The sequence below is a fragment of the Seriola dumerili genome, unplaced genomic scaffold (genome assembly GCF_002260705.1).
Source record: "Seriola dumerili isolate Sdu_G_001 unplaced genomic scaffold, Sdu_1.0 BDQW01000138.1, whole genome shotgun sequence".
In the NCBI taxonomy this organism is placed as follows: domain Eukaryota; kingdom Metazoa; phylum Chordata; class Actinopteri; order Carangiformes; family Carangidae; genus Seriola; species Seriola dumerili.
Genome location: NW_019174393.1, coordinates 3,137,723 through 3,162,530, shown reverse-complemented (window position 1 = coordinate 3,162,530; position 24,808 = coordinate 3,137,723). Strand labels below are relative to the sequence as shown.

The 24,808-nt window shown below is 43.8% G+C and overlaps 1 protein-coding gene across 2 annotated transcripts in view; it reads right to left on the bottom strand.

Moving 5' to 3' along the window:
- The window catches only part of LOC111224784 (SLIT-ROBO Rho GTPase-activating protein 1-like), a 25,775-nt gene extending 1,249 nt beyond the window's left edge, over positions 1 to 24,526 (bottom strand). For both annotated transcript variants that reach the window (XM_022749425.1, XM_022749426.1), the window contains exons 1-21: positions 24,460 to 24,526; positions 15,211 to 15,406; positions 14,915 to 14,969; positions 14,683 to 14,790; positions 12,626 to 12,688; positions 11,935 to 12,132; positions 10,735 to 10,863; positions 10,027 to 10,248; positions 9,666 to 9,767; positions 6,865 to 7,062; positions 6,660 to 6,744; positions 6,523 to 6,550; positions 6,372 to 6,405; positions 6,155 to 6,215; positions 5,405 to 5,482; positions 5,191 to 5,325; positions 4,193 to 4,298; positions 3,345 to 3,569; positions 2,350 to 2,429; positions 1,792 to 1,972; positions 507 to 638 (exon numbers count right to left, since the gene is read on the bottom strand). In XM_022749425.1, the coding sequence (XP_022605146.1) occupies positions 507 to 638; positions 1,792 to 1,972; positions 2,350 to 2,429; positions 3,345 to 3,569; positions 4,193 to 4,298; positions 5,191 to 5,325; positions 5,405 to 5,482; positions 6,155 to 6,215; positions 6,372 to 6,405; positions 6,523 to 6,550; positions 6,660 to 6,744; positions 6,865 to 7,062; positions 9,666 to 9,767; positions 10,027 to 10,248; positions 10,735 to 10,863; positions 11,935 to 12,132; positions 12,626 to 12,688; positions 14,683 to 14,790; positions 14,915 to 14,969; positions 15,211 to 15,406; positions 24,460 to 24,526 (2,483 nt within the window). The remainder of the gene's footprint in view (positions 1 to 506; positions 639 to 1,791; positions 1,973 to 2,349; positions 2,430 to 3,344; positions 3,570 to 4,192; positions 4,299 to 5,190; positions 5,326 to 5,404; positions 5,483 to 6,154; positions 6,216 to 6,371; positions 6,406 to 6,522; positions 6,551 to 6,659; positions 6,745 to 6,864; positions 7,063 to 9,665; positions 9,768 to 10,026; positions 10,249 to 10,734; positions 10,864 to 11,934; positions 12,133 to 12,625; positions 12,689 to 14,682; positions 14,791 to 14,914; positions 14,970 to 15,210; positions 15,407 to 24,459) is intronic.
- Between the last annotated feature and the right edge of the window lie 282 nt (positions 24,527 to 24,808).

Sequence of the window (24,808 nt, the reverse complement as noted above, 5' to 3'; positions counted from 1 at the left end):
CTTAGATTTATATCGTGTCCCTTCAGAGGGGCCTGACCCCTATGTTGGGAACCACTGGATCAACTATATATGACTATATCTGCACCATGAGCAGCAACGACAAGAAGATGCTGCTGAAGCATTTATTGACTGAAAAATCTAATAATGCCAGAAATAAACTTTTAGTTTTGAACATTTTACTGATAATAATGATAATGGTAATTTTTTATTGGCACTTCTTCCACCATTGTTACACACTGCTATCTCCTCCACAGATCAGCTGCTGTCAGATAAATTCAGTTTTTATTGTATTGTATTATCGTACTGTTAGGAAAGACGGTGGATATGAATGTGGAGGGTGTCTGCTGCCTGCTGACGGGGAGCGAGTCACATGAGACACAGCTGTGGTAACAGAATGATGAATTCACAGGTATTTTTAGAGGCGAGAGAACAATCTTTAACATCCACTGCAGCTGAAAGGATCCTCGCTCCTCTCATCATGACGGGAGGTGTCTTACATGACAGACCTGTTATAGGTCTCTGGCGGTCTGATGTCGGTGGGGGAGCTCAGCTCGCTCCTGGACCTCTTGTCGTCGGTGCTGCTGCTCCCTCCGTCGCTGTCCGCCTTCTGACTGAGGGTGTCCGACATGGCGTCGGCCCTGAGGACACAGAGCACAGACTCTGAACCAACACGACACACCAATCATCAATTAACTGATCAATAACATGTGATTAGTGACTCCCTCAGTCCAATGAGTCTGTTAATCAACAGGATGTGCAACAGATCCGCCCACATCCGTGAGTGCAGCTCGTCAGCGGATCAAATGAGCCACTTCTGTTGAATAGAACTGAAGTTCAGCTGTTTTCCTGCTGAATGAACCTTTTCACAGCAGCAAAGACGGAGAAACACGAGTGTGATTAATCACATTAGCTGCTACTGACTGTGTTTCTGGCTTCCTGGTAGGAACAAAGCCATCGTTAATGCTATTAATTAATTACCCCTGTCTGCAGTGGAAAGGTCTATTAAAAGGTCCTTTTTTTTCTGCTGAGCTGTGCCGTCAAAATCTACTTTTTATTAAAATAAAGAACTGCGACGTTTCATCAGCTAAATGGAGAATGACCCGTCTACATGACTGAAGAACTGTCAGCACGGTCGCTCTGACTTCACACACTCAGAGCTGAGCTTCTCCTTTTTTTGTAAGTTTCAATTGATTTTATAGTCTCTTCAGTTATCATCGAATTGTCTGTTTCGTATCGTCTCTGTATTGTCAATGTACAGCTGAATTATTTTTATTTATTACAATTTAATTAATTTATTATTTAATAAATTAAAATTCGTTATAATTTAATAAATTGCAATGTATTATTTTTTTTATTTATAGTTTTCTTTTTTTCTAATTTATTGAATTCTAATTTATTCTAATTTATTAATTTATGATCATCAAGAAAATGCTGACTAGATTAATCTGAAGCTGAAACAATTAGTTGATTAATCACTTGATTAATCAGCAGAATATTAAATGTCAACTATGTAGATAATTGATTCATATTTTAGCAAAAAATACCAAACTTCTCCTGGTTCCATCTTCTATCTGAAATCAAAACTATATTTTTATATATTTTTATAATTATAACAGGCTTTTTCTTCAATTCTTTTTTTTTTTTTACATTTTATAAACTAAACAATTAATTGATAAAATAATCAATAAAATAATAATTTGAAACTTACACTGAAACCAAGTGGAATTAAAGGGACACTCAAAGAGAGATGGAAATCAGAATGAAGGTGTATGTATGTACTAATCATCTCACCTGTCCTTCACCACGATGTACTGATGAGGCACCAGGCCGTGGTTGCCGTTGTGCCGCCCCTCCCACCAGTCATGTGACGCTCGCTGGAAGAGCTGCAGGGACGCTCCCTTCTTGAAGGAGAGCTCGCGGCCTGACCGGCCCACGTAGTCGAACCTCGCCACCGCCTCCACAGCCTCACCCTCTTTGCGGGGGGGGGGGGGGGGGGGAGCGAGAGAGAGAGAGAGGAAAGAGAGGGGGGAGGGGGAGATAAAAGACGTGAAAATGGAGGTGAACCTGAACTTGTCAATCAGCTGTCTCTGAGGCTTTGTTCCTCCCACAGCTCAACCAATCAGAGAAGAGCATTTATAAAGTCGTTTCTGTTCATTCAGATGGAGAGGAGAGAAGAGGAAGGGCGGGTGGGGTTGGCGAAGGCAGTGAGAGAGAGAGAGGGAGGGAGGGAGGGTGGTGGTGGTGGTGGATGTCTCCATGGCTGCTGTTGCCGTAGCAACCTCTCTCTCCACCAGGAGACAGCGGGATGGGAGTGTGGGCGATTGTGTGAAGGTCAGAGGTCATGCGTACCCTCGTCGCTGGTCTGGGTCTCGGTGCCGGCGTCGGGCTCGGCCTCCTCCAACGCTCCCGGCTCGCTGAACGGACTCTCGCTGCAGGAAGGAAGAAGAAGAAGAAGAAGAAGAAGAAGAGGAAGCAGAAGAAGAAGCAGAGAGACGTGCTGTTCATTCATTCAGTGTGGGAACAAAGGGAGGAGGGGGAGGCACGGTGGGAGACGAGGCAGCTAATCAGAGTCCGAGGACGTTTATGCAACAATCCAGCTGCAGCAGAATGTCAAGAGTTCAGCTGATGATGGGAGAAGAGGAACACAGGAGAGAAGGTCTCTGCACTACAGGGATCAGTGTCTTTTACAGACTGGTTTAATACCACAGCCACGGAAAGAAAAAAAACTTGTCTCTGATTGGCTGCCAGGTGTCTGTTGAAATTATATGAAGGAAAGAAAATTGACAGGCCACTGCCATGGATTCAGTGAGATATATCTGTTTACATTTTTGCAAACTTGTATTTTAAATTATGCCGAATTAGCCAGTATCACTTCCTGTTTCGCAGTGAACCAATGGATGCACAGACAGCTGTCACTGGATTCCTGTGATACTGAAGGAAACCTAGAAACAAGATAAATCTCAGGCAGGTTCTGAATCTTTCTTCTGTGACTTCTAAGCAGATTTATGGATGATTATTTGCCAAATACATCACAGATAATGATATCTTTAGAGTGTAAGTCACACTGAGTGAAATCAATATGATAAAACTGTTATGCAGAAAAAGATACTGGATTTATACACTGAACACGACTGAGCTACAAGGGTTCAATGAGGAAATCTTGTTCTCTGGGAATATACTGAGAAATCTTGTGTTTTATGACGATGAAAAAGTTTTATAGTTTCTAAGGTATCTTCATCAACTCTCCATCCACAACACCACCTCCACTGCCTCTTCTTACTCACATTTCAGAGGGAAATAACTGTCTATAAATGAGTCTGAATGGTTTTACATGCTGGTCTCACCAGTACTGATCTCCAGTCATGCACTTCTCGTAAACCGGTCCGGGCAGGTCCTTGGTGTCGGGGAAGATGTTGTCATGGTGCAGGATGACCGTTTTGATGACCTCGTTCACGTGCGCCTGACAGGCCACCTGGTCCAGCGTGTCCGGCGTGGGCAGGAGGGTGGGGCCGAACACGATAGCCAGGTTCCCAGCATCCATCATGTTCTCGTCGCTGTACTGGGACAAGCTGCGGGAAAGGGAAACATTTGGGAAAATGGTAACACTTAACTTCAGGTCCCCATGTTTATTATTCATAATCAGTATATATATATAACAATATAATATATTATATATAATATATAGTTAATGGTTTGTAACATACTATAAGGCCTTATAAGCAGATATAAGCACATTTGAATTTGTGTCAACAATTATTATTGCTTCCTGGGATGTCGCCTGCAGCAGTTAAATGAAAATGAAAATATTTTCACTCTCCTCGACAATGAAGCTCCTGGTTTAATAACACTGAAGCTGAATGCTCTTCATAGCCTTGCTACTAAACGCATCAATACATTCAGCTGGTGCATCACACCTGCAAATCACACTTATCTCCCCTCCTGCTCACACCTCCTGCCTCTCCATCGCTCCCTGCTCTCTCGCGCTATATTTATTTCAGAGGCTGCAGAGATTAAATGAGCTTGAGTTTTGTCATCTCGACTGCACTTCCATGACCCTTCACTACAAAAGAGGTTTATGGCCTCTCCCAACTATCCTCAGCTTTAACACCACATGGGAACTCTGGGGAAATGGAAAGAAATGGGCAATTATCATTAACTGTAAGTGCCTGGTTTTGTGTAAGTGGATACTCACTGGTTGAGGAAGGCGAACAGGTAACGCATCACCACCAGCGTCGCCCTCGGGACGCCCAACAGGATCTTACGGACGCACTGCGCTCTCTCGTAAAGGTTTTCTATTCCTGCAGAAAAAAATTCATAAATCAGAGGGAGACATCGTCAGAGACATCTCGAGGTGTCTGTTAACACCATGACGACGTCAACGACAACTTCAGCCGGCGCCACAGAAAGAGAGGTAGTCGGCTCCGTGTCTCTGCTGAGGAGTTGAGTTTCAGAAAGACAAAGAGACACTAAAGAAAAACAAAGACGGAGAAACTGAGAGGGAAAGCGAGTGTGTGTGTGTGTGTGTGTGTGTGTGTGTGTGGGCTGAAGATAGACAGAGATTCAGTCTGTGTTTCATGGCAGCAGCTCGTGTACAGATGGAGGCAGCACAAATGTTCCAGGTCACATCACAGTGAAACTCGAGTGTTACAGGTCGGTGTTAGAAACTTTTTCATGTTTCTCTGCTGCAAAAATTCTCAGCAGAAAGTAGAAAGTCCATCCATCCATCTTCTTCCCAAGACAGATGAGATATATAATCTCTCCGGTTTGTTCTGGAACTACCCCCCCAGGTGTCCTATCAGCTGGAGGTGCCCCGAAAACCTCCAATGGAAAGCATCAGCGCCTCAACTGACTCCTTTTGACCCAAGATGAAAATCTTGAGGTCTTGTTCAGGAGTTAGATTGAGGGCGATGTACCGGACCGTTGAGATGAAGAGGGAGTTGAGCCTGAAGGCAAAGCTCTAAGGATCTAATCTCAACCCTGACCTAAGATCATGAGCTTTGGGAAGTGACCAAAACAATGACATACAATTTAGATATCCGGAGAAAGATCGGAGTCAAAAGGTGGTACAGGTATCTGATCAGGATTCCTCCTGGGTGACTTCCTTTGTATGTTTTCCGGGCTCATCCAACCTTGACACCACCTTATACGCACATTGTTGCACATCACCAGTAAACAGGCAGTGGTACTCACGGACGCAGGAGATGAGGTCATTAAACCTTTCCTTGGGAAACAGCGGGTTCTCCAAACCCCTGAAGTAGAGCTTCAACACTCCGGCCACAGAGTTGATGTCATGGTTGCTCTCCTCGTCAATCAGCGGGTCATTACCTGGACGAGAGACACAATGAGTCAACATCCTTTAACACCAGAGGCTGGCGATCAGGTGACCTTCCAGTTGACCTCTCACCTCTCTCAAAGGAGTTCTTGATATCATTGACCTCCACCTGTGATCCTGACACCCGGAATATGCCTTGATGCTGAAGACCTGTTGGGAACAATACAGTTTAAGTTATGATTGCAATATCTTTAGCCCCTTCTGCTGCTGTTTCTTATGGTGTTCCCCAAGGCTCCATCTTAGGACCTCTTCTATTTGTGTCATAGAGTAAACTGTGTGGTTCCTCCGCTCTCTGGGTGGTTTCAAGAATACACAGACATATTTAAAAATAGAAGAAAATAAAATAAAAACCAAATAGTAAAAAGATAAAATAAAATGAATAATAACAGAAGAAGGTTTATATCTTTCTCGTACCTGTCCATTAGATATAAGGCTACAGCGAGTTAGCTTATCTTAGCATAAAGAGTGGAAACAGAGAGAAACAGCTAGCCAAAAGTACCAACATCAGCCTAGCAGCACCACTAAAGCTCCATAATTAACATTTTATATCTTATTTGTTTGATCCGTATCAAAAACAATGTGTAAAAACAAAAACTTTACCATTTTACATGCTTCTCTGCACTGTATGGCAATAATTTATAATAATATGATTAATTAAATGAATGTGACTTGTACTCTTATAAATGGCAGTATGTAGATGGACGGATTAATCAATTAAAATCACATACAAAAACATTTCTGAACTCAAAATAATAAATACAAATACATGTAAAAAAAAACAGCCGAGCCAACTGAAGCTGAAAATTAAAAAGTGAAACTCACCATGTAGGTTGATGTAGCGGATGCAGCTCTCCACCAGCAAGGGTATGGCTTTGGTTGAATCCTACAAACACAGTCATCAAGTACACAACTTTAAACTTCACTCATTCTGATTCTGCTCATTGATTGCAGCAACTATTGACTTCCAGGAGTTTGAAAAGTGAGGAGGGACATGTTACAAAGACAAACATCCTGAGGGCTGATAGAAGTGAAACTCTACCTGGTGCTTGCTGTGGGAGTTCTTCCGCCCACGACTGTAATGAGCAGAGAGAGGAGGAAAGAGAGAAGGAGGGGTGTCTCAAACTGAAGTGGTGGGATGGGAAGTAACAGTTATTATTAAGGTGAAGAGAAAACATGCACTGATACCTTACCTCGTAGTTAGCAGTTCAGCTTTATAACCTGTAAGAAAAGAAAAATACAGAGGAAGTTTTAAAGGTCAGAAAAGCTGATTAACATGTGTATTAAAAAAGACAGAAGGTAAGTGAGGGAGAGTTTCTGTATGTTTTACCTTCTGCTAAGGCTTTCTTCAGTATGTCATGTTTGGCCTGGAGCTTGGAAATCAGATTACTCCCCTCCAGATACTCGCGGAATTTCTTAGGATTGAAAAATAAGAACACAGAAGCTCGGTTCAGTGTGTAATCCTCCTGTACTGTCCGGTGTCGGCAGACCAGTATGTGGTATGTAAAAATGAGTATACGATTCTGTTCTCTCACATTGAAGTAGAAGAGCTCCGTCTCCTGCTGGTTGGCCCGTCTCTTGGCCAGACTCGGTTTGTTCAAGTAGCCGTCCGACACGCTGGACTTGACCGACTCGGACGACGGGCTGTGGGTGAAGCTCTGGGAGACGTCGAAGTCGTCCAGCACCGACATGTCCTGCAGGGTGGTGAGAGTTGCACCCCAGGTCTTCTTCACCTGGAGGGTGGGTGGAAAATTTACTCAAAAAAAAAATTCTATATATTTCCATAATTTAAATATTTTTTCAAAAGAATAAAAACTTGTTGATGGGAACAGGAAAAGATGGTTATACTGCCAAAGTAGATTGAGAAGTTTCTATAGATGTTATGATACTGCTTTGCTCTGAGGGTCAGTTAAAACTAATTTGAGGTCATTTTGCATTTATTTTTAATTGTTTTGTGTGACTTTTTTGTCATTTAGCGTGTCATTGTGGTCATTTTGCATCTACTTTTAACTGTTCTGTCGCTTTTTGGTCGTCTTGTATTTCTTTGTGCTCATTCTTTTGTCTAGTCATACTTGTTTTACCTCTTTTTTAGCCGTTCTGCGTAACTTTGTAGCCCCTTGTCCCTGTGCCTCGTAGACCCCTTCAGTAAATCCACCCATGTTTAAACATCACTGTGATCAATAAATATCTCTCCTGCTGCAGAATGTTCTGCCTGAACCGCCTCATCTAGAGCTCTCCCAAATATCAGGAGTCATTTCCCGAGTTAAGGAAGTTAAGAAACCACCAAATCACTCTGAAAGAACTTGAGCTAGTTCGGATTATTTTCCTGCTCTGGGAGGTTTGATGAATCTGGACCCAGAGCTGCATGTGAATCTATTTTTCCACCTTAACACACTGAACTCTTTGCTCTACTGATCCTGTACGGAACGATGACTTCGGAGGCTGAAAATAATTTTCATGACTGCACACGGCTTCATGGATCACGAGTCATGAATTATGAATTTTTAATTGTTTCAGGGTGGAGTTTAATTTTCCTAAATTTTTGATGAAGTGTGTGCGCTCGGGCACAACTGCTCCTGTCTGTGTACACTACATATGCAAAGCACGCTTGTGTTTACAGCAAAGATAATGGGCGTGAAAGTGTTTTTTATTTGTATATGATAATCAGGGTGTGTTTGTGTCGACGTGTGTGTATTTGTAAGCTGCTGAGACGTGCAGATGCAGCTCATTAATCCAGACTCCTTCAGCATTTTTATGCCCTTCAGGGTGAGTTAGCAGCTGCCCTCTGCGCACACAACACCACAGTCTGCGCCACCTCAACACTGACAAGGCCACAGACTGCGGCGCCACGTCGCCTTCTCATGGCACAGGTTTATTTTTGGAGGTTACATCTGTTACATTATCACCCCATTAAAACAGTATAAATTAACATAACTTTGAACTGTCAGAAAAACATTTAAATTTGTTATCAGTCAGGTTTTTGGATTTTGTATCAGGATCTACACTTAAAGCCAGTGTAATATCTGTAATATGATACAGACATTAGTCATTCTCTTTTCATGTGATGTAGAAATCATCAATCAATGATTCTGAAATCACCACATCTCTGATATTATCAGTGATTCAAACATATTTGTTATTGAGGTCAATGGGAGCCGCCTCCTTCATTGGAAAACAACCATGCTAATCAGAGGATTAAGGCCACGTCCACACTGATACGTTTTAGATTTAAAATACATCACTTCTGATACGTTCACTCCTGGCAAATCGGAGACTTTCAGAAATGCTTTTAATTTGAAAACCCCAGAGAGGCGTTTCCGTCTGGACTTTTAGAAACGATGACGCAGACGCCCATGTTTCGCTTCCTGATTGGGTTTTATCAGTCATGACACATCCTTCCCCGATTCATCATGCTACTATCACGTGACCCTTTTCCATGATCGCCGTATACTCTTACTTTTCGCCATTGCTGTTCCTCGTTTGTAGTATTTCCTGCAACTAATCAACTGCTTCCTGTTTACACCTGCACGATGTCAAGTGTACGTGAATGGTCATGTGACATGTGTTTTCAGATGTTTTACCGCGGACATATTATTTTAGATATGGAACTAAAATCCTCTTTTTTGTTCTAAAACGCCGTTTTAAGATGAAAACGTATTAGTGTGGACGTAGCCTAAGAAAAGAGGGACATTTTTATGCCTCAAAAATGGCGACAAAGGAAGATGAAACTGACAAAGCTCTACAGGTTGTTGCTGGATTATCAAGCTAACGCAGCAGCAAACCCAGGTCTAAATTTCCACTCGTGCAACAAAGATCGTTTTCCCTCCATAACAGAGTTTCTCTAATACAACAGACAGAACTGCTCTCTTCAGAAAAGACTGTAAAACAGACATAATATAAAACCCTAGGGTTGATGTGCAGAGGATAAAACACAACACACACACATCTGGATTTTCTTTTTTGAATGAGCAATGAGACTTCAAATCCCATCGTGCCTTTACAATGATCTAATAATAGCAACATCCATGATAATAAACAATAAAGATGATGAAACATTTTTAAAAAATTCAACCAAACCAAAACTATTTTCTGTCTTTGACACTTTGACACTATAAAATATTTTCTCAGCTCAGGAAAAACATCCTGCCTCAGTAATGAGCTGCCAAGGCAAGTCTGTATATTTTCAACACCAAATTAACTTTTTTAATAATTTAAAATTCTACTTCCATTATGTGTCATTACATTATGAAAATAGAGAAAAACAGCTCACTTGTGTTTGTACAGCTGGAAATTTTGAGCCATTATTTTTTTGCTGTGCTGTGTTTGTGTGTCTCACCTCTTCGTTCTCTATCTTCAGCGACGCCAGGCGGGTCTGCAGCTGTGTGAGGCGGAGGTTGAGCTCAGCCTGGACCTGAGGCTGGGAGGCGATCTGGGTCACCTGACAGGACGTGGACCAACAACAACGAGTTTATCAGAGAAAAAAACTCAGATACTGTTTGTCCTCATTAAGACCCTGTACGAATTATATGCGTCAATATTCAGAACAGTTTTCACTACCCCCCACATATACATGTTTAAAATATCTAATGGCTGTTATTACTATTATTATTCATCTTATTCTTCATCAATTAAATCTCTATCAATTAAAACGTTATTCTACAAACACGTCGGTTCTGTGTTCGGTGCGAGATACTGACTGCGTCACCCATGTGGGCCTGGAAGCTGAAGCGCTGCGGCGGGCAGAAGGCGGTGGGGTAGAGGCCCAGCAGACGCTGCCTGTCGCGGGCGGGGTCCAGGCCCTCCACGGCCCCCTCCAGCACCTCCAGACCCGCCCTCCTGGAGGCTTCAAGGCTCAGTTCGGCTGATAGGTAGGTCCTCAGGGCCCGGCTCAGACTGGAGTGGTACCCTAGGTCACAGCACTGAGACAAAGAAGAACTCTGTAAATCTCATTCTCATGTTGTGGCCACCAGCTTTGTTTGTGAGGATTCATGTTATCTCCACCGGTTGAGACAGATGGCCCCAAAAAAATACTACAATACCCATGAGCCTTAGCTGCTGTTGCTACAGAGAAGAGGCCAGTCAGAGGCGTGAGTCATTGTTGAATTTATGAATGAAACGTGGCTGAATTCAACAAAATCTGATCCTCAATTTAAAAGTGAATTAATTTAAGATCATTTCAATTTGTTTTTTTTTGTTTTTTTCTATTTTACCTTGATATTAAAAATATGAAAGTAACATATTCGATTCAAAATCCTTGTTTATGGCTGTTAAACTCGTCTTAGTTGAGCCACTCCCTCGTGTCCTCCCTGAGGGACATATAGGAACTTTATTTTGAAGAGTTTAAGACTTTCTCCACACACCCTGCTTCCACCCTCTCTGGTGACGAATCCATAACGTTTACTCACGTCTATGATGTCGGGCAGGTCGTGGATGTAGTATTTAAAGCAGGAAGCGTTGGTGGCCTCCAGAGTCAGCAGATACTCGTTCCTGGCTTTCAGAGCCTTCAGTTTGTTCTCTGAGTACTTTGCCTTCCTCTAATGAAGAAAGAGAAGACGACAATATCGGTTATCAATCCATGCGTTCCTTCCTGGCTTCCATCGGAACATCGCTCTTATGGTGTTTCAGCAATAAACACGTTTTAATTATCCATCTGTGTCATTTCTATTCAGTCACATGTGACGCTGGAAATTCAAGAAGAAAATATTTTTATGTGAGATGCTCTATAGGAGATTTTAACAGTTCACGTTTGGGTAAATAACCCAATAAAAATACATAGAAATAAGACTAAAGCTCTATTCCAACATGGAATGGGGTTCCCACAATTCCCTACAGTCCTCCTGTCATTTAGATCACGTCCTGCAAAAATGGAGGAAGATCTTTGAGATGGAAACATGCTACAACTCAAGGCCATCAGCCAACGTTGGAAAAATAATAATAATAAAGCCATCACCAACATGAGTAAAATTTAACTAAAAGTAAAATCAAAGTAGCTCAATTATCTGTTACCTGCTCCTGTCTGCAGTGAACTCATGGATGTCCAGACAACTATCACTGGATTAATGTGATACTGAAGAAATCTTAAGACATGATGATTCTCAGGTGAGTTCTGAATGGTCTCTTTCTATGATTTCTAAGCGGATTTATGGAGCTTTATTCATCATGTACATCAGAGGTAATGACACGCTCAGGAAGTGAAAGTATAAATGTGTTTCCTGTCTGTTTATTCAGATTTGAGTTATGACTCTAATTCACCTCACGCAGCATCTTTGCCGCCACTTAACTTCTCCAGCTTCCCCACGGGGAGGCGTTTGACTCTCTCTTTCATCTCTGTCCAGATGAATATTTGTGTCTTTTACAGAGCAGATCCTGTAATTTCCTGATGGTTTAAAAGCCGCTCAGAACGACGAGTTAAGCCACAGAGGAGCACAGTGAATGTTTCATCCCCCACCTCCACCCCCGTGATGCTAATCCCGTCTGAATGGGGTTTAACTCTGGGTCAAAACACCTCATCGTCCTGGGCGTCATTAGTGACCTGATGGTTTAACCCGGGAATTGTGTAGGTGCTTGTGAAACACGGTTGCAGGTAAGTGAACGGATGTGCGTACCTTCTCTCTCATCTTCTCCATCTTGCGGGCGGCGTTGCGTCTCTGGTGACGCTCCTCTATCCGCAGGCCGAACACAGGCTCCACCCCTCCGCCCGTCCCCGACACGCCCTTCACGCGGCCCTCCTGACGCTCCGCCTCCCGCAGCTTGGTTTCCGCGTTGATCGTCTCCGCGTGGTACATGTGATATGTCTTCATCACCTAGGCAACAGCAGCCCGTAGCAACACAGCCTCAGAACCAAATGGACCACAAAAAACTGTAAAACAGCTCCAGCCGGGGTCGGCTGTTTTCTTTTTGTTTTGTTTTTTTATTCCTCAAGGTTATCAGGTCCACGCTAATCAGATGTGGACAAGAAGCTTTTAAGGCTCAAAATAAACGCTGACATTTGATGGACAATAATCAGCAACTTCCTCTTTCAAGGATCGTTGCAGAAATGAAAAATAATGTCAGGAAAAAAGCAAAAAGTTCACAAAACATCTTTGAATTTCAGGCAGCGGTGGCCAGTTTTTCAACTGAAACAGACGCATTTCGATCTTTTAAAATATGACTTTTATGTGACTTTTCTTACAGTTACAGTTTCTGATTCATTCTGCACCCCAGCTGACGAAGTACGACGTCGCAGCCGTGAGCTACAACTCGCTGCTCTCACAACTCACAACATCCACCCTCCTTCTCCACCTTTGTTCCACTTACGGTGTAAAGCTCGTTCAGCAGCTTCATGAGGTCTTCCTGAAGCTGAAAGATGATCTCCTTACTCTGACAGAGGAGACAAAATATCATCATCAGCAGCAGGTAAATACATGTATTCACATAGTGTGTCAGCAGCAGCGGAAAGTAACAACTTACACACCTCAATAATGTAGTTTAGAACAATTTTGAGGTAAAGTTTTTCCTTTTTTTTTTACTCCAGTGTATTTATCTGACAGTTATAGTTGCTTTTCAGAATAAGATTTTTACATAAAAAACAAATAATTATACAAAATAAAACACATTGTTACAGATTAAAGAGACTAGTGTTTTTGGCTTGTAACAGTTGCAACAATTGTCTGAAAAATAAATACAAATACTTATTTAGAGAAGTTTGTTTTTAGATAGAGCTGGTAGTAGCAGCGATGCACACGCAACGCAAGCAGTGTGACCCCTGCGTCAGGTTTATCTTGTGGCCCTTTGGAGGGGCCCGACTCCTAGGTTGAGAAACCCCGGACTCAACAACCTGACTGTAAGTGAAGTAAAATTAAAACTAGCTCCACTTCGAGCAGCTGGAACAGGAAAAAACCTGCTTACACACCGATGCATCAGCGTTAATAATGTCAGATATGAGCAGAAGGACTTTAACTCGTGATACTTTGAGTACATTTTAATAATAATACTTTGTTGTGGTCTGCACAGATAAAAAAACAAGCTGAATGTCAATATAAAGCCGCAGGTTCAGCTGACGATTCTTCTTCACCTCGTCATTTTATTCTTATTAAAAACGTCTCAGTCACAGCAGCTTTAAGAGAAGGATCTGAGTCCTTCCTCCACCGCTGTGTGTCAGTGTAAAGAAATACTCAGGACGGCCGAACAGCAGCGGATAAATAAATGGATCTGACCACACACAAACAAACGAATTCATAAATGAAACAAGCCGTGTCCTGCTGCCTGCACTCAGACTGAATTTCTGCCTCATGCATTAAACAGCCGACCGGTTTGGGGAAGGAGTTATGTGGCGGCGCGGTGCCACATTAATATTGCATTATGCTAAATGACTGTGGAATCCCAGGATGGATGAATCCCGTTCCCATAGCGCCTGCTGAGAAAAGATCAGCTGAGCCTGTCGCCATGGCCACAGGGCTGTCGGCGTTGTCATGGCCACTCGGCCGTCTGTCTCTCTTTCCTCCTTGTCCCTCTTTTCAGAGCAGAGTTCCTTCACAGGACACAGGGAAGTGATGGAGGTCTTGCTGTTTATAGCTGCTGGCAGCCGCTGCACTTTAGTTAGCATGAATAAAAGACGAGCCGGAAGAGAGATTAATAATGAACATGGCGAGCTGAAGTTGGAGGCGGTAAAGTGTGTGCATGTGTGTGTGTTTAATTTGTTAAACTCTGAGGCGGCGCAGAAGAGCTCAGGGGAATACTGACTTTACTTTTCATTAGAATCAACTGTTCTACTTAGAGAAGAAGCGCTGAGGTCTCCACACGAGGAGAGCGCTCAGTACAGTTAGTTACTGTACTGTACTTAAGCACAGTACTATGGTTCTTGTGCGTTCCTTAAACCAGGTTATAATCAATACTTTGATAATAGCTACGTATCAAATGACAATGTGACAAATGGGTCTCTGGTGGTGATGAACCTGCAGGGAATTATCAGCTGACTCTGCAGCTTTACAGAGATTTATACTGAGTTTCAGATCAATGTTTTTCAGTCAGGACACAGCAGAGAGACACAGTCGGAGAGCAGCTTCGAGACTGGTGAGAAAACAGCTCTTAATGCTAATGTTAGCTATGTAGCAATAGCAAAACTTACAAATAGCTCCTTTAAAAGTTGGTGATATGTCAATGCTGTGTTCACGGTTCGTTTCGTGTAGCTGTACAAGTAGAAGAAAGTCATAAAGACTCGTACTGCTCATTGTAGTTTTTAATCAAACAAACAGGAGGAAATGGTGAATCAGTTGGGGACTATTTTCAGCGGTGGATTAATCCCCATTTGGTGCAGCAGGACGGTGTATGTGTGATTGATAATGATTCTAGAGGAACAAGATACATCAGCTCACCCTCTTCAGCAGACGGGCCGAGTCCTCGCTGATGTGTGTGAGGCGGGTGATGACGTTGTTCAGGTAGAGGTCACTGAGGGTGGCGTGGTCCTTACTCTCCCGCCTCACCTGGGAGGGAAAAGAGAGAGAGAGAGAGAGAGAGAGAGAGTGGTAGAGTGAGAGAGGAATATCTCTGATCCCTGTTATAAAAGAGTCTAAAGCAAACACATAAAAACACACACACGACACCAACCTGGTTTAGCAGCAGGTACCAGCAGTTCACCGGAGAAAGCAGGTTCTGATCCTTTCTGGAAGAGAGAGAGAGAGAGAGAGAGAGAGAGAGAGAGAGAGAGAGAGAGAGAGATGTTTGCATACCTGGCAAATTCAAATTCTAACCTGAACCATGAAACTAAATCTTAACCCTCAGACAGCTCTGTGTCCTCATTAAAAACTAAAATTTGTCCACACAAACATAGGAAGACATATAGAGACAAATAATTTAGACACACACACACACACACACACACACACACACAGAGAGAGTCCTACTTGTATTGCTGATGGTCCTTCGTGCTGCGCGTCTTGGCCATGAACCTCTCGGCGAGCTTCTCCAGGTTCCTGGAGTATTCGGTCTCGATCTCGGCCTTCTTCCTGAAGAAGTCCTGCAGGTCCTGAAGCAGCTGGACCCGCATCTCCGTCTGCTGCTCCAGACAGCGCTGCTGCTCCACCAACTGCGCCCGCACATCTACACACACACACACACGCACGCACACACACACAGACAGATGTAAATTAGACGCAAAATTATTGAAGTATTTTTGTGCTTATTGTTCCGTTATCCTTCCATCTCATTATGCATGACATCTATTAATCTTTCATTTTACCTCCACACATCATTGCTTTTGTATAGTTCAGTCACCCTGTTGTTGTCATGTGCTGAAAAACAAGACGGCGGGTTCTGTTTTCACGGTGGCGTAACAATCACCGCGAGCAGCGCTGTGACCTTTTGGTATTTTCATGACCTTGAAATTCACTTAGTCGGAGGTTCATTCATTCAAATGACGCAAAGTGAGTTGTTGGTCTTTTGGTGGAAATTGTGTTTCACACTTCAGAAAATAGACGTTTCTGTCGCAACATCCACTTCGCTGCCAGTCTGGTGATCTAAATGAAAAATGTAAATAAAGCCAGTAGCTTTGTTTAAAGCAGCATCAAAAGAAATACAGTTTAATACGGTTAAAGCAAAGTAAAGCAGTCTGTGTTTATCTTTAAATTAATATGAGTGGCTCTTACAGTATCTGCTGTTCACAGCTGCTTAATACGACATCAGAATCCGCTCCTTCAGTTCATTAAATCCCTGCAGCGTCTGAAGGCAGCAGGACACACACGCTGATAAATTGTGTAGCAACAGAGCGCTGAGCCATTTTACCTACGACTCTCCACCGTGTTTACATTCATTAAATCACATGCAAATGACACCAGACTCCTTCAGGACGGATCACTGTAGACAATACACCACACGTCGGTCTGGTTGCGTGATGACCCAGTGTGTTGTCCATGCAGGTAACGTGGCTCGTCAGCTGTGCGTCATTGACTCCTTTTATTCTTGACATGCATTATGGCGTCATGTCTTACTACATGATGTGAGCCTTTTTTACGACTTGAGATACAGTAGAATTAAAACTGGAATAGCACAATCCGCCTCTGGCTGCAGATTTGAGCTGCTGTGTGTTCACCCTGTTCAGACTGTGCACCATCCAGACGACAAAATCACTTCCTGTAGAAACCTCTTTCCATTTGTTGAGCGGTTTCTGCTATTTTCTGGTATGGTGCTGGTTATTCAATACTGAAGTTCAATACCTACTAGGGCTGCACAATATTTAAAAGAATTATAATCATTGTGATATGAGTCACGATTTCAGTTGGAACAGTCATTTTTGCATTTTCACTTTCACTGAAAAATCTTTTAAAAATGATGATGATGTGTTTTTTGTTGGGTCTTGCACCAAACAACCATGTTCCTTTACGTCTGGAGAATATGATTTGTTTCTGTGAACCAACTAATCAATTAACCAGCCGCTCCTCTTCCTCCCTTCACTCCCTCTCTGTCCCTTCATTCCTTCAGAATCACTGATGAAGACTGTGCATTTTTCTCTGAGGAGTCACCTTGGACAACATCTTCTGACCGCATTGAAAAAAAATCCCCACACACACAAACACACTCTACACAAACACACACACACACACACACACACAGTTCTACAGTCAGCATGGTAATGCCTGGCTGCACTCTTCACTGGTCGTGCTGTTTCAGAGCTGTGGATCTATCTGCAGCAGGAGGGAGAGAGGGGAGAGCGGCTACAGAATACACAATGATAACCCCACCTCTCTCTTTCTCTCTCACTCTCTCTCTCTCTCTCTCCCTATCTCACACACACATACACAAACACACAAAGACAGACACACACCAATCCCTGGGGGACCCTATCCACTCCACTACCTGTTGTCTTGGCAACCACACACTGTGTGTGAACCATGTGATGAGGAAGGTGAAGACAAGAGCTCAGATCTGCCGCATCGACACACACACACACACACACACATATACACACACACACACACACACACACACACACACAGAGTTTGCCGGACATGCTTCATAGATCTCTATAGAAAATTGCCATGGCCTTTGGTCCCCACAAGTCTATGAAACTCTATTTGTGTGTATTGATTCTGGCATCTTTTTGCTGTTGTTATCTTGCTAATTTAAAATGGCTGCCATCACACACTGAGAGTGCGTTGATCTGCAACACTTTCATATAAATTAATGTCTGCTCAGCTGCTCTGAGTCCCTGACGCCTGTAACACATTCTACCCTGGGCGGGGAAAAACCCTCGATCCTGATTGGCCCAACAGGACACCTCAAACACGGGTTGACATGTCCCTATGGTCAGCAGTCATTTTTCTAAATTGGTGTTAAGCCTCTAGTGAGTGGCAAGTAACCATAGCAACGCTACTGATGTTTTATGCAATGTTAAAGGAATAGTTTGACATTTTGGGAGGGATATTTATTCGCTCTTTACTCTGAGGTGAGACTCATCTCGACAGGCTCTGCTCAGTGACTGTCACCTTCACTCCAGTAATAATTACACCTGCAACTGCAGCAACATCATCTTATTTTCTTATTTGTGCTTTTGTAAATTGATTATGTAACTGTAAAGTAAAGTTGAAAATGTTTCTGCTAATCTGACACGTGGAAACACCAAAACGCCAACATACAGGCCGATTTGGGAGCAAAAAAAAAACAAAACAACAATGGACAACTAGAATGATGATTTCTAAATGGGTTTGTGGACGTTTATTCACAACGGACATCGGAGGTAATGATATTCTGAGGCATCAGTATCAGCATGTGTTTGTTTGCTTCGCTGAGAGGCAGCCTCACTTTTAAAGGTGTGCCCCCCCCCCCGATCACATTCACACAGTTACACACATTCACACCCGGAAGCTGCCCAGCGCAGCCACAGTTCAGTTGGCCACAGCTCCACTGGAGCAGTTGGGGTTAAAGGCCTTGGTCAAGGACACCACAGTGGTGTTGATGAGGGTTCTGGTAAGTGCTGCTCTTTCGCTTTTTCCACCCAACTTTAATCCTGCTCATACTGGCATCCTTCCCGTCACAAGCTTGCTCCTCTAACCTTTAGGCCACCGCCGCCCCGCCATGTGCTGAGAAAGAGTGGCATCACTCAAAAATCACTTTTTGTTTTCAGGGTCAAACTCCCACCTACATTCATCTCATTTGTTATTTCGTGGAATACAACAAACCAGTTATTGAATCTCTGTGTAACAGACACTTTTTGCTTCCCTGTGAATCCCATTCATACTGTCCATGGGGATTTCAGACTCCACTTCAAAGGGGGTAAATGCCTGATGTAAAAACGATGTGAGACTTTGCCTCTTTACATAAACATCCATCAGAGGCGGAGCTGCTCCAGAGGCTCAGACAAAATCATTTGTTGAGTCAAAAACCTCACTGGATGAAAACTAATTATTTTTGTACTTGCTATTCGAGCAGCAGTCGGTTGTTCAATTAGCCCGGAAACCGACCAATCAGCGAGCTCTTGTTTATTTGTTGTTTTTATTCGCAGCCCGGGCCAATCACAACCATATTTTCGTTAAAAACCAAGATGGCTGCCGCTAATGTGGGGAAGTCTTCTGAATCCGCTTTAGCGACAGTATTAAAGTGTCTCTTTCCATCAGCCTCAGCTTTGCTTTGTGTTCAGGGATAATTAGCAAATATTAGCATGCTAAAATGCTAATATGGTAATGACGAACATGGTAAACATAACACCTTAACATCAGGATGTTAACATTGCTATGTTAGCATTTAGCCTCACAGTGCTGTTAGCATGGATATAGAATGTTATTTAGGGCTGCAAATAACCATCATTGTCATTATCAATTGAGCTGTAAATGATTTTTTTAATCAATATGCACAAAAATTACTGGTTCCAGTTTCTGCGACGTGAGGAATTGATGTTTTACTTTGACTACCTGAGTTTCCAACTGTTAGTCGGACATGACTGGGGTGATAAAATAAAGTCGTTTGAGGGCGTAATTTGGGCGTTAGTATATTATTATTAAAATTCTCAACTATTTTCTGCCAATTTATAAACCAAACAATAAATTTATTGATCAAGAAAATAATCCGATTAACTGTCTGTGCATTAACTTTAGCCCTAAAGAGGAGTGTGTGTCCGTCTGAGTCGGATGAAGAAGGAGGAGGAGGATTCAAGCGGAGGTGTTGAGATTACATCAATGAAACTCCTCCACTTGGATCACAGTCAATTGAAAGTGAAAGGAGGACATCCGCCGTGCTTTACCTTTTGATGTCGGAAACACTCCTTCTTAGAAACCTCCTCGTGCGTCCTCCTAACACCCCCCCCAAGACTCAGCCTCTTTGATCAGAGGAGCTACAGTCAGCACCGCACAATGTGGCAAAACACTGACACGGGGGAAAAAAAGTATGCAGACAATGTACCGAGCATAAAGAATCTGTCTCGTGAAATCTCCGGACTGATTCCATCTGAAAACTCCCCAGAGCTCGTTTTGCTGCTTTTGCCGGAGGGATGGAGCGTTCAGGTCGCGCACCATCGAAGGTCAAAGCATGAAACCAGCAAAGAGGATGAGGACGACGCACAATCATCAATTTCACGTCATATTTTTTTTGTTTAAAGTGACGCTTTGCAACATTTGCATAGAAATACAACACACGAAAATGACATGAAAGCTGCCCTAAACTCCATCAACGCCGCCTCACATTTGATTCAGTTCACTACAAACTCATTTCTATCACCTCTGTTTCTCCACATTAGAGAGAGTATGTGCACACACTTCTAGAGTGAAGCTGGATCTGATCCCAAAAATCCTGGAACTTGTTCAAATAAAAACAGCAAAACATTTACAGTAGAAAAAAAACCCCCACATATGCACAAATATGATGCCAAAAATCTGAATTAAATCATCACCTGGAGACGACGGACGTCTCGACTTTCCTGTTCGTGAGTCTGATCTCCAGCAGCATCATTACTCGTCTGACTGATGCTGCTCGTTTCTCCACGTTGATGCACACTTCCGATAATCTACGTGTTTCCAATAACAAACAGATGTAATCCAGAGCTAGCTGGTTAGCAGGCTAACTTCAGCAGAAGAGAAGAAGTGATAGAAATAGAAGCAACAGAAGCTTTTCACCACCGGAGGAAGCTCTTGGTGAGTAAAGGAATGAAGTTTGATGCTAAACTCACAACATTTTCTTCTAGACTGCTAAGTAAACAGCTGTTAATGCTAACGTTAGCGTTGTAGCAATAGGAAAACCTACATATAGCTCCTTTAACATGATGTGGATATAATCTACTGCCAGTGATGTCGGTCATTTTAACTGGAGGAAACATCGGTCTTGCATGTTTTCAACTTTGGTTTTTGCCAATAAAAAATAATGAGAGATAAAAAGGTTCGACTAAAACTCATTAGCGATCAGAGTTTAATGAATCCAGATTTTTTTGCCGACCTGGAACCAGATCCAAAATGGAACCAGCTATTTTTTATGACTTTTTTATGACATTTTCGAGATGACTCATCGATAAGGTTGGGAAAGTAACTGTCACTTTAATTGATTCTATCATCTATTGTCAGATGACGGGCCCTCTCCTGGCTGAGGGAGGGTTCGCTTCCAGCTGGTGATGAGGAAAGTGACTGACTCATTAATTATCCTCCGATTCATTATCCATCCAAAACCTCGCCTGTGTTCACTTCCATAATGAGAACAGTGTTTATCTGCATGAATAACGGTTTGATCGGACCGGGACGGTATTCTGTGGTTAACAGCATCAGTTCTCCTCTGTGCACAAAGTTCTTCAGGTACACGGCAAAGGTAGGTTGTTCAGGCATCTTGGAGAACTTCAGGCTGTCTCAGCATCTCGTCATGCGATCCCAGACAGACCACACTTCAAGATGTTGAGATCAGGACTCTGTGGGGGGCCGGACGACATCTGTTGCAGGACTCCTTGTTCTTCTCGTCTCTGATGATACAGTTCTTTATGACTCTGACTTTATGTTTGGACAGTTGATGAACTGCTGCAGGATGAATCTCGGACCGATCGGACGTCTCCCTGAAGGGATCGAGGAGGCCACGATGTCTGACCAACTCCATTTGCAGAAATGTGGCCCTAAACCTGCAAGAAATCTACACCAGGATTCACTGTTGCCTACAGACACTCGTCCTTGTAGCTGACTCATCAGTCCAGAGCACCTGCATTTCCGGGTCATCCGTTTTCATGCATAAGTGAGTCTCTTTGTTTTGGCTCCTCATTAGAGGACTCGCCTTCAAACCTTCCTTAAAGACAACTTCTGACCAGACTTCTCCAGACTGTAGACGCATGTACCAGGGTCCCACTGGTTTCTGGTCCCTGTTGGACGTCTCGCTTTGAAGGGAAGTCAGCTTGATGTCTTTCGTCTGCTAGTTCCTTGTTTCCTTTCTTTTACATTTTTTTTTCACTTCTTCAGCAACCTCACAGTTCATTGTACTCAGTGTTGTTTCACCTACAGAGCATTTTCTGTTTCAGTTGGTTTAACCTACATATTACATTGTAATATAATAATTAATATCTGTTTACTCACTGGGCTTTTTCCTACAAATTCCTGAAGCTTTGTATCAAGAAACTGGAATATTTCACCATTTGCAAAAAGGGATGTTTGGAAATTCAAAATTCATTTAAACTCTATTTTCCATTGACACGCTCACGTAGAAGATATAAAACGAGACAGAAACACACTCATATATGTGCATGTGGGTGTGATGTCACAAGCACAGGAAGCTGACCGTTACCATGACGACCAGGTTCAAGGACACGAGGGCACAGGAGTACTGCTGGATCATGATTAAGAAAGGGACACTAACACGCATACACACCGATCTCGGCCTTTGAGTCGGCCCTCCGGAACGTTTACTCAGTGAAGAGTCGCTTCATTATCTCGCTCCTTCATTCATTCCCCTCTCTCCCTCCCTCCCTCCCTCCCTCCCTCTCTGTCTGTTCGTCCGTCCTGCAGGTATACAGATGTGAGGTCACTAATCACCTGCATGCACACGCAGGCAAAAAAGACACAAGCTCTGCAGCCGGCGGCGCAGCGTGCAGCAGGAAACACTTCATCTCTGCCTCCTCTGCCTCGCGTCTGTCTCTCCTCTCCCCCTGCAGAGCTCTTTTTTTTTTTTCCTTTTTTCATTTGCATTTTCTCATTAAGACGATTCCCCATCTCATTCAGGCAGAGGAGGTGTCACGCCGTAGCCAGTGAGGTGACGGTCCGACATGGGGAGCAGTGCACACTCAGTGCAATTCAAACCAGAGCATTATCAAGCACACAAATATGTATTGTCAGCACTGTGCATAATCCTTCCGCTACCTTTCCCAAAAGGCTCACCTCACCTCAGCGAGTAGACCCCACCTCCTCGTGAGAGAGCGGCGGCCACCTCCTGTGTATACATTACACACCACCTCCTGCATCGGCCAATCAGGAGCCAGAGCAGGGAGGCAGACTTGGAAAGCACATAGTTACAACAGCGGATCTATACGTTTGGCTCTCGGCAGGAGGCGACAGGGACGCAGAGAGGGCCGGGTCGGCCGGGCGGCGGAGGAGGAGTGGGGGCTTTATCCGAGCGGTCATTACAATGCAGGGCATCCCCGAGTGTGTTTTGGCAGGGAGCCAGAGCAAGGGCCACATGCACATGCACACACACACACACACACACTCACAAACACATACACAGACTCACAAACACATACACAAGCAAACACAGACACACTCCTCACTTGGGGGCTGTAATGCTCTCTACTACTCTCCATTAAATTTAATCACTCAAAGTCTGCGTCGATTCATTGTGCGTTCAAGTGTGTGTGTGTGTGTGTGTGTGTGTGTACAGAAAAAAGGTTTGTGGGGGGGTAAAGAGGGATGAAGGAAAGAGAGAAAGAATAGAGTAAACACACGTCTCCTCCTCCTCATACTCAGAGGAGACGGCATGGATTTTAAAAAGCTCCCTTTAGAAGCTGAAAGCGATGGCGCTGGTGATGGTGATGGTGATGGTGTGGGCGTAGGTGACAAGTGAATATGGAAGAAAAGTGTGAAGAGCCATGTGGAGAGAGAGAGAGGAGCGAGCTGAAGGCTGCATGGGAGAGACAGAAGAAGAAGAAGAAGAAGAAGAAGAAGAAATCTTCAGTGACAGATTCAGAGGCTGAACAGGAAACAAAAAAAAAAAAAGGCTGTGTCCCAGCTGTCACAAATGGCATTTGCAGGTGTCCGAATAAGGTGTCGCGCTAGTAAGTAAAGGTCGGACATTTTGAACTGTGCCAGTACGGCAGGTAAAAGGGGCGCACAACAAAAATCTGGCTTCCCCTCCCTCTGGTGCAGAGAATGAGAATGAGGCCGCCTGTTACAGTTGTAGTTTTCATAAAAGGTCATTTAACTTGTCCGTCATCCGGCACAACGAAGCAGGGATGATGGTAACCATGGAGTCAAGAGGAAGAGGAGGAGGAGGAGGAAGAGGAGGGGAAGAGGGGGTTGTCCCACGGTCATGGCAACCACTATTTCAGGACTGAGGTTGTCATCATCATCACCATCACCTAAACATGTGACCAGTTTAGCACCAGGGCCATCAGGTAATCTATGGAAACCACACACACACACACACACACACACACACACACACACACACACATATACTGCTGCAGTCACAGCCTCTGAGGAATACCAATAGAAAGACTCCCAGACGAGGACACACTCGCCTCAGGTCTGAGTGTAAAACCCACTAAAACACAAAACACACACACAGACACACAAGGGCGAAAGAGATCAAGAGGCTCCGCAGAACAGATACAGATACACCTCCCCTTACTCCACACACACACACACACACACACACACACACACACACACACACACACACACACACAGTATATATAAATACAACCCATCCTCCTCCCCTTCCTCCCCCCTCAGGCGCCATGCAGCACTCAGGATGAACCCTGAAATCCTGACGTCTCACGGTGAGGTGTCAGCTCCCATACACACCCTGAGCTGGATTCACTGCATGGGCATGAGTGGTGAACATGCTGGCAGACAGGTGTGTGTGTGTGTGTGTGTATGTGTTTATGGCTAGTGTGTGTGAGCGTGCATAGGTGAGAAAAGGTGGGTGTGACTGCGAGGATTGGCTGCAGAGGTGCAGCAGCTGTTCATAGTAAAAGATAGTGATCTTACCTTTGACTTGGCTCTCGTATTCAGCGAGGATTTCTTTGTCCTTCTTGCTTTTGTTTGAGTTTGACATGTCGCCACAGTGCAGGTGACTGATCGGCAGGTAGGTAGAAAAAAAAAAAAAAGAAGAAGAAGAAGCAGCAAAAAAAAAACAACAAAACCCTGTTTTATTTCCCTCCGTGTGCTCCGCCCGAGGCTTCACCCGCGAACATGCTCGTTAGATCCATCCAGTGCCGCAACAACACAGCCAGTAGTGGCCCCGCACCTCCACGCCGAGGAGCAGGAGCAGCGGGAGGAGCAGGAGGAGGAGGAGGAGGAGGAAGAGGATGAGGGAGGGACGCGCGTGAAAAATCAC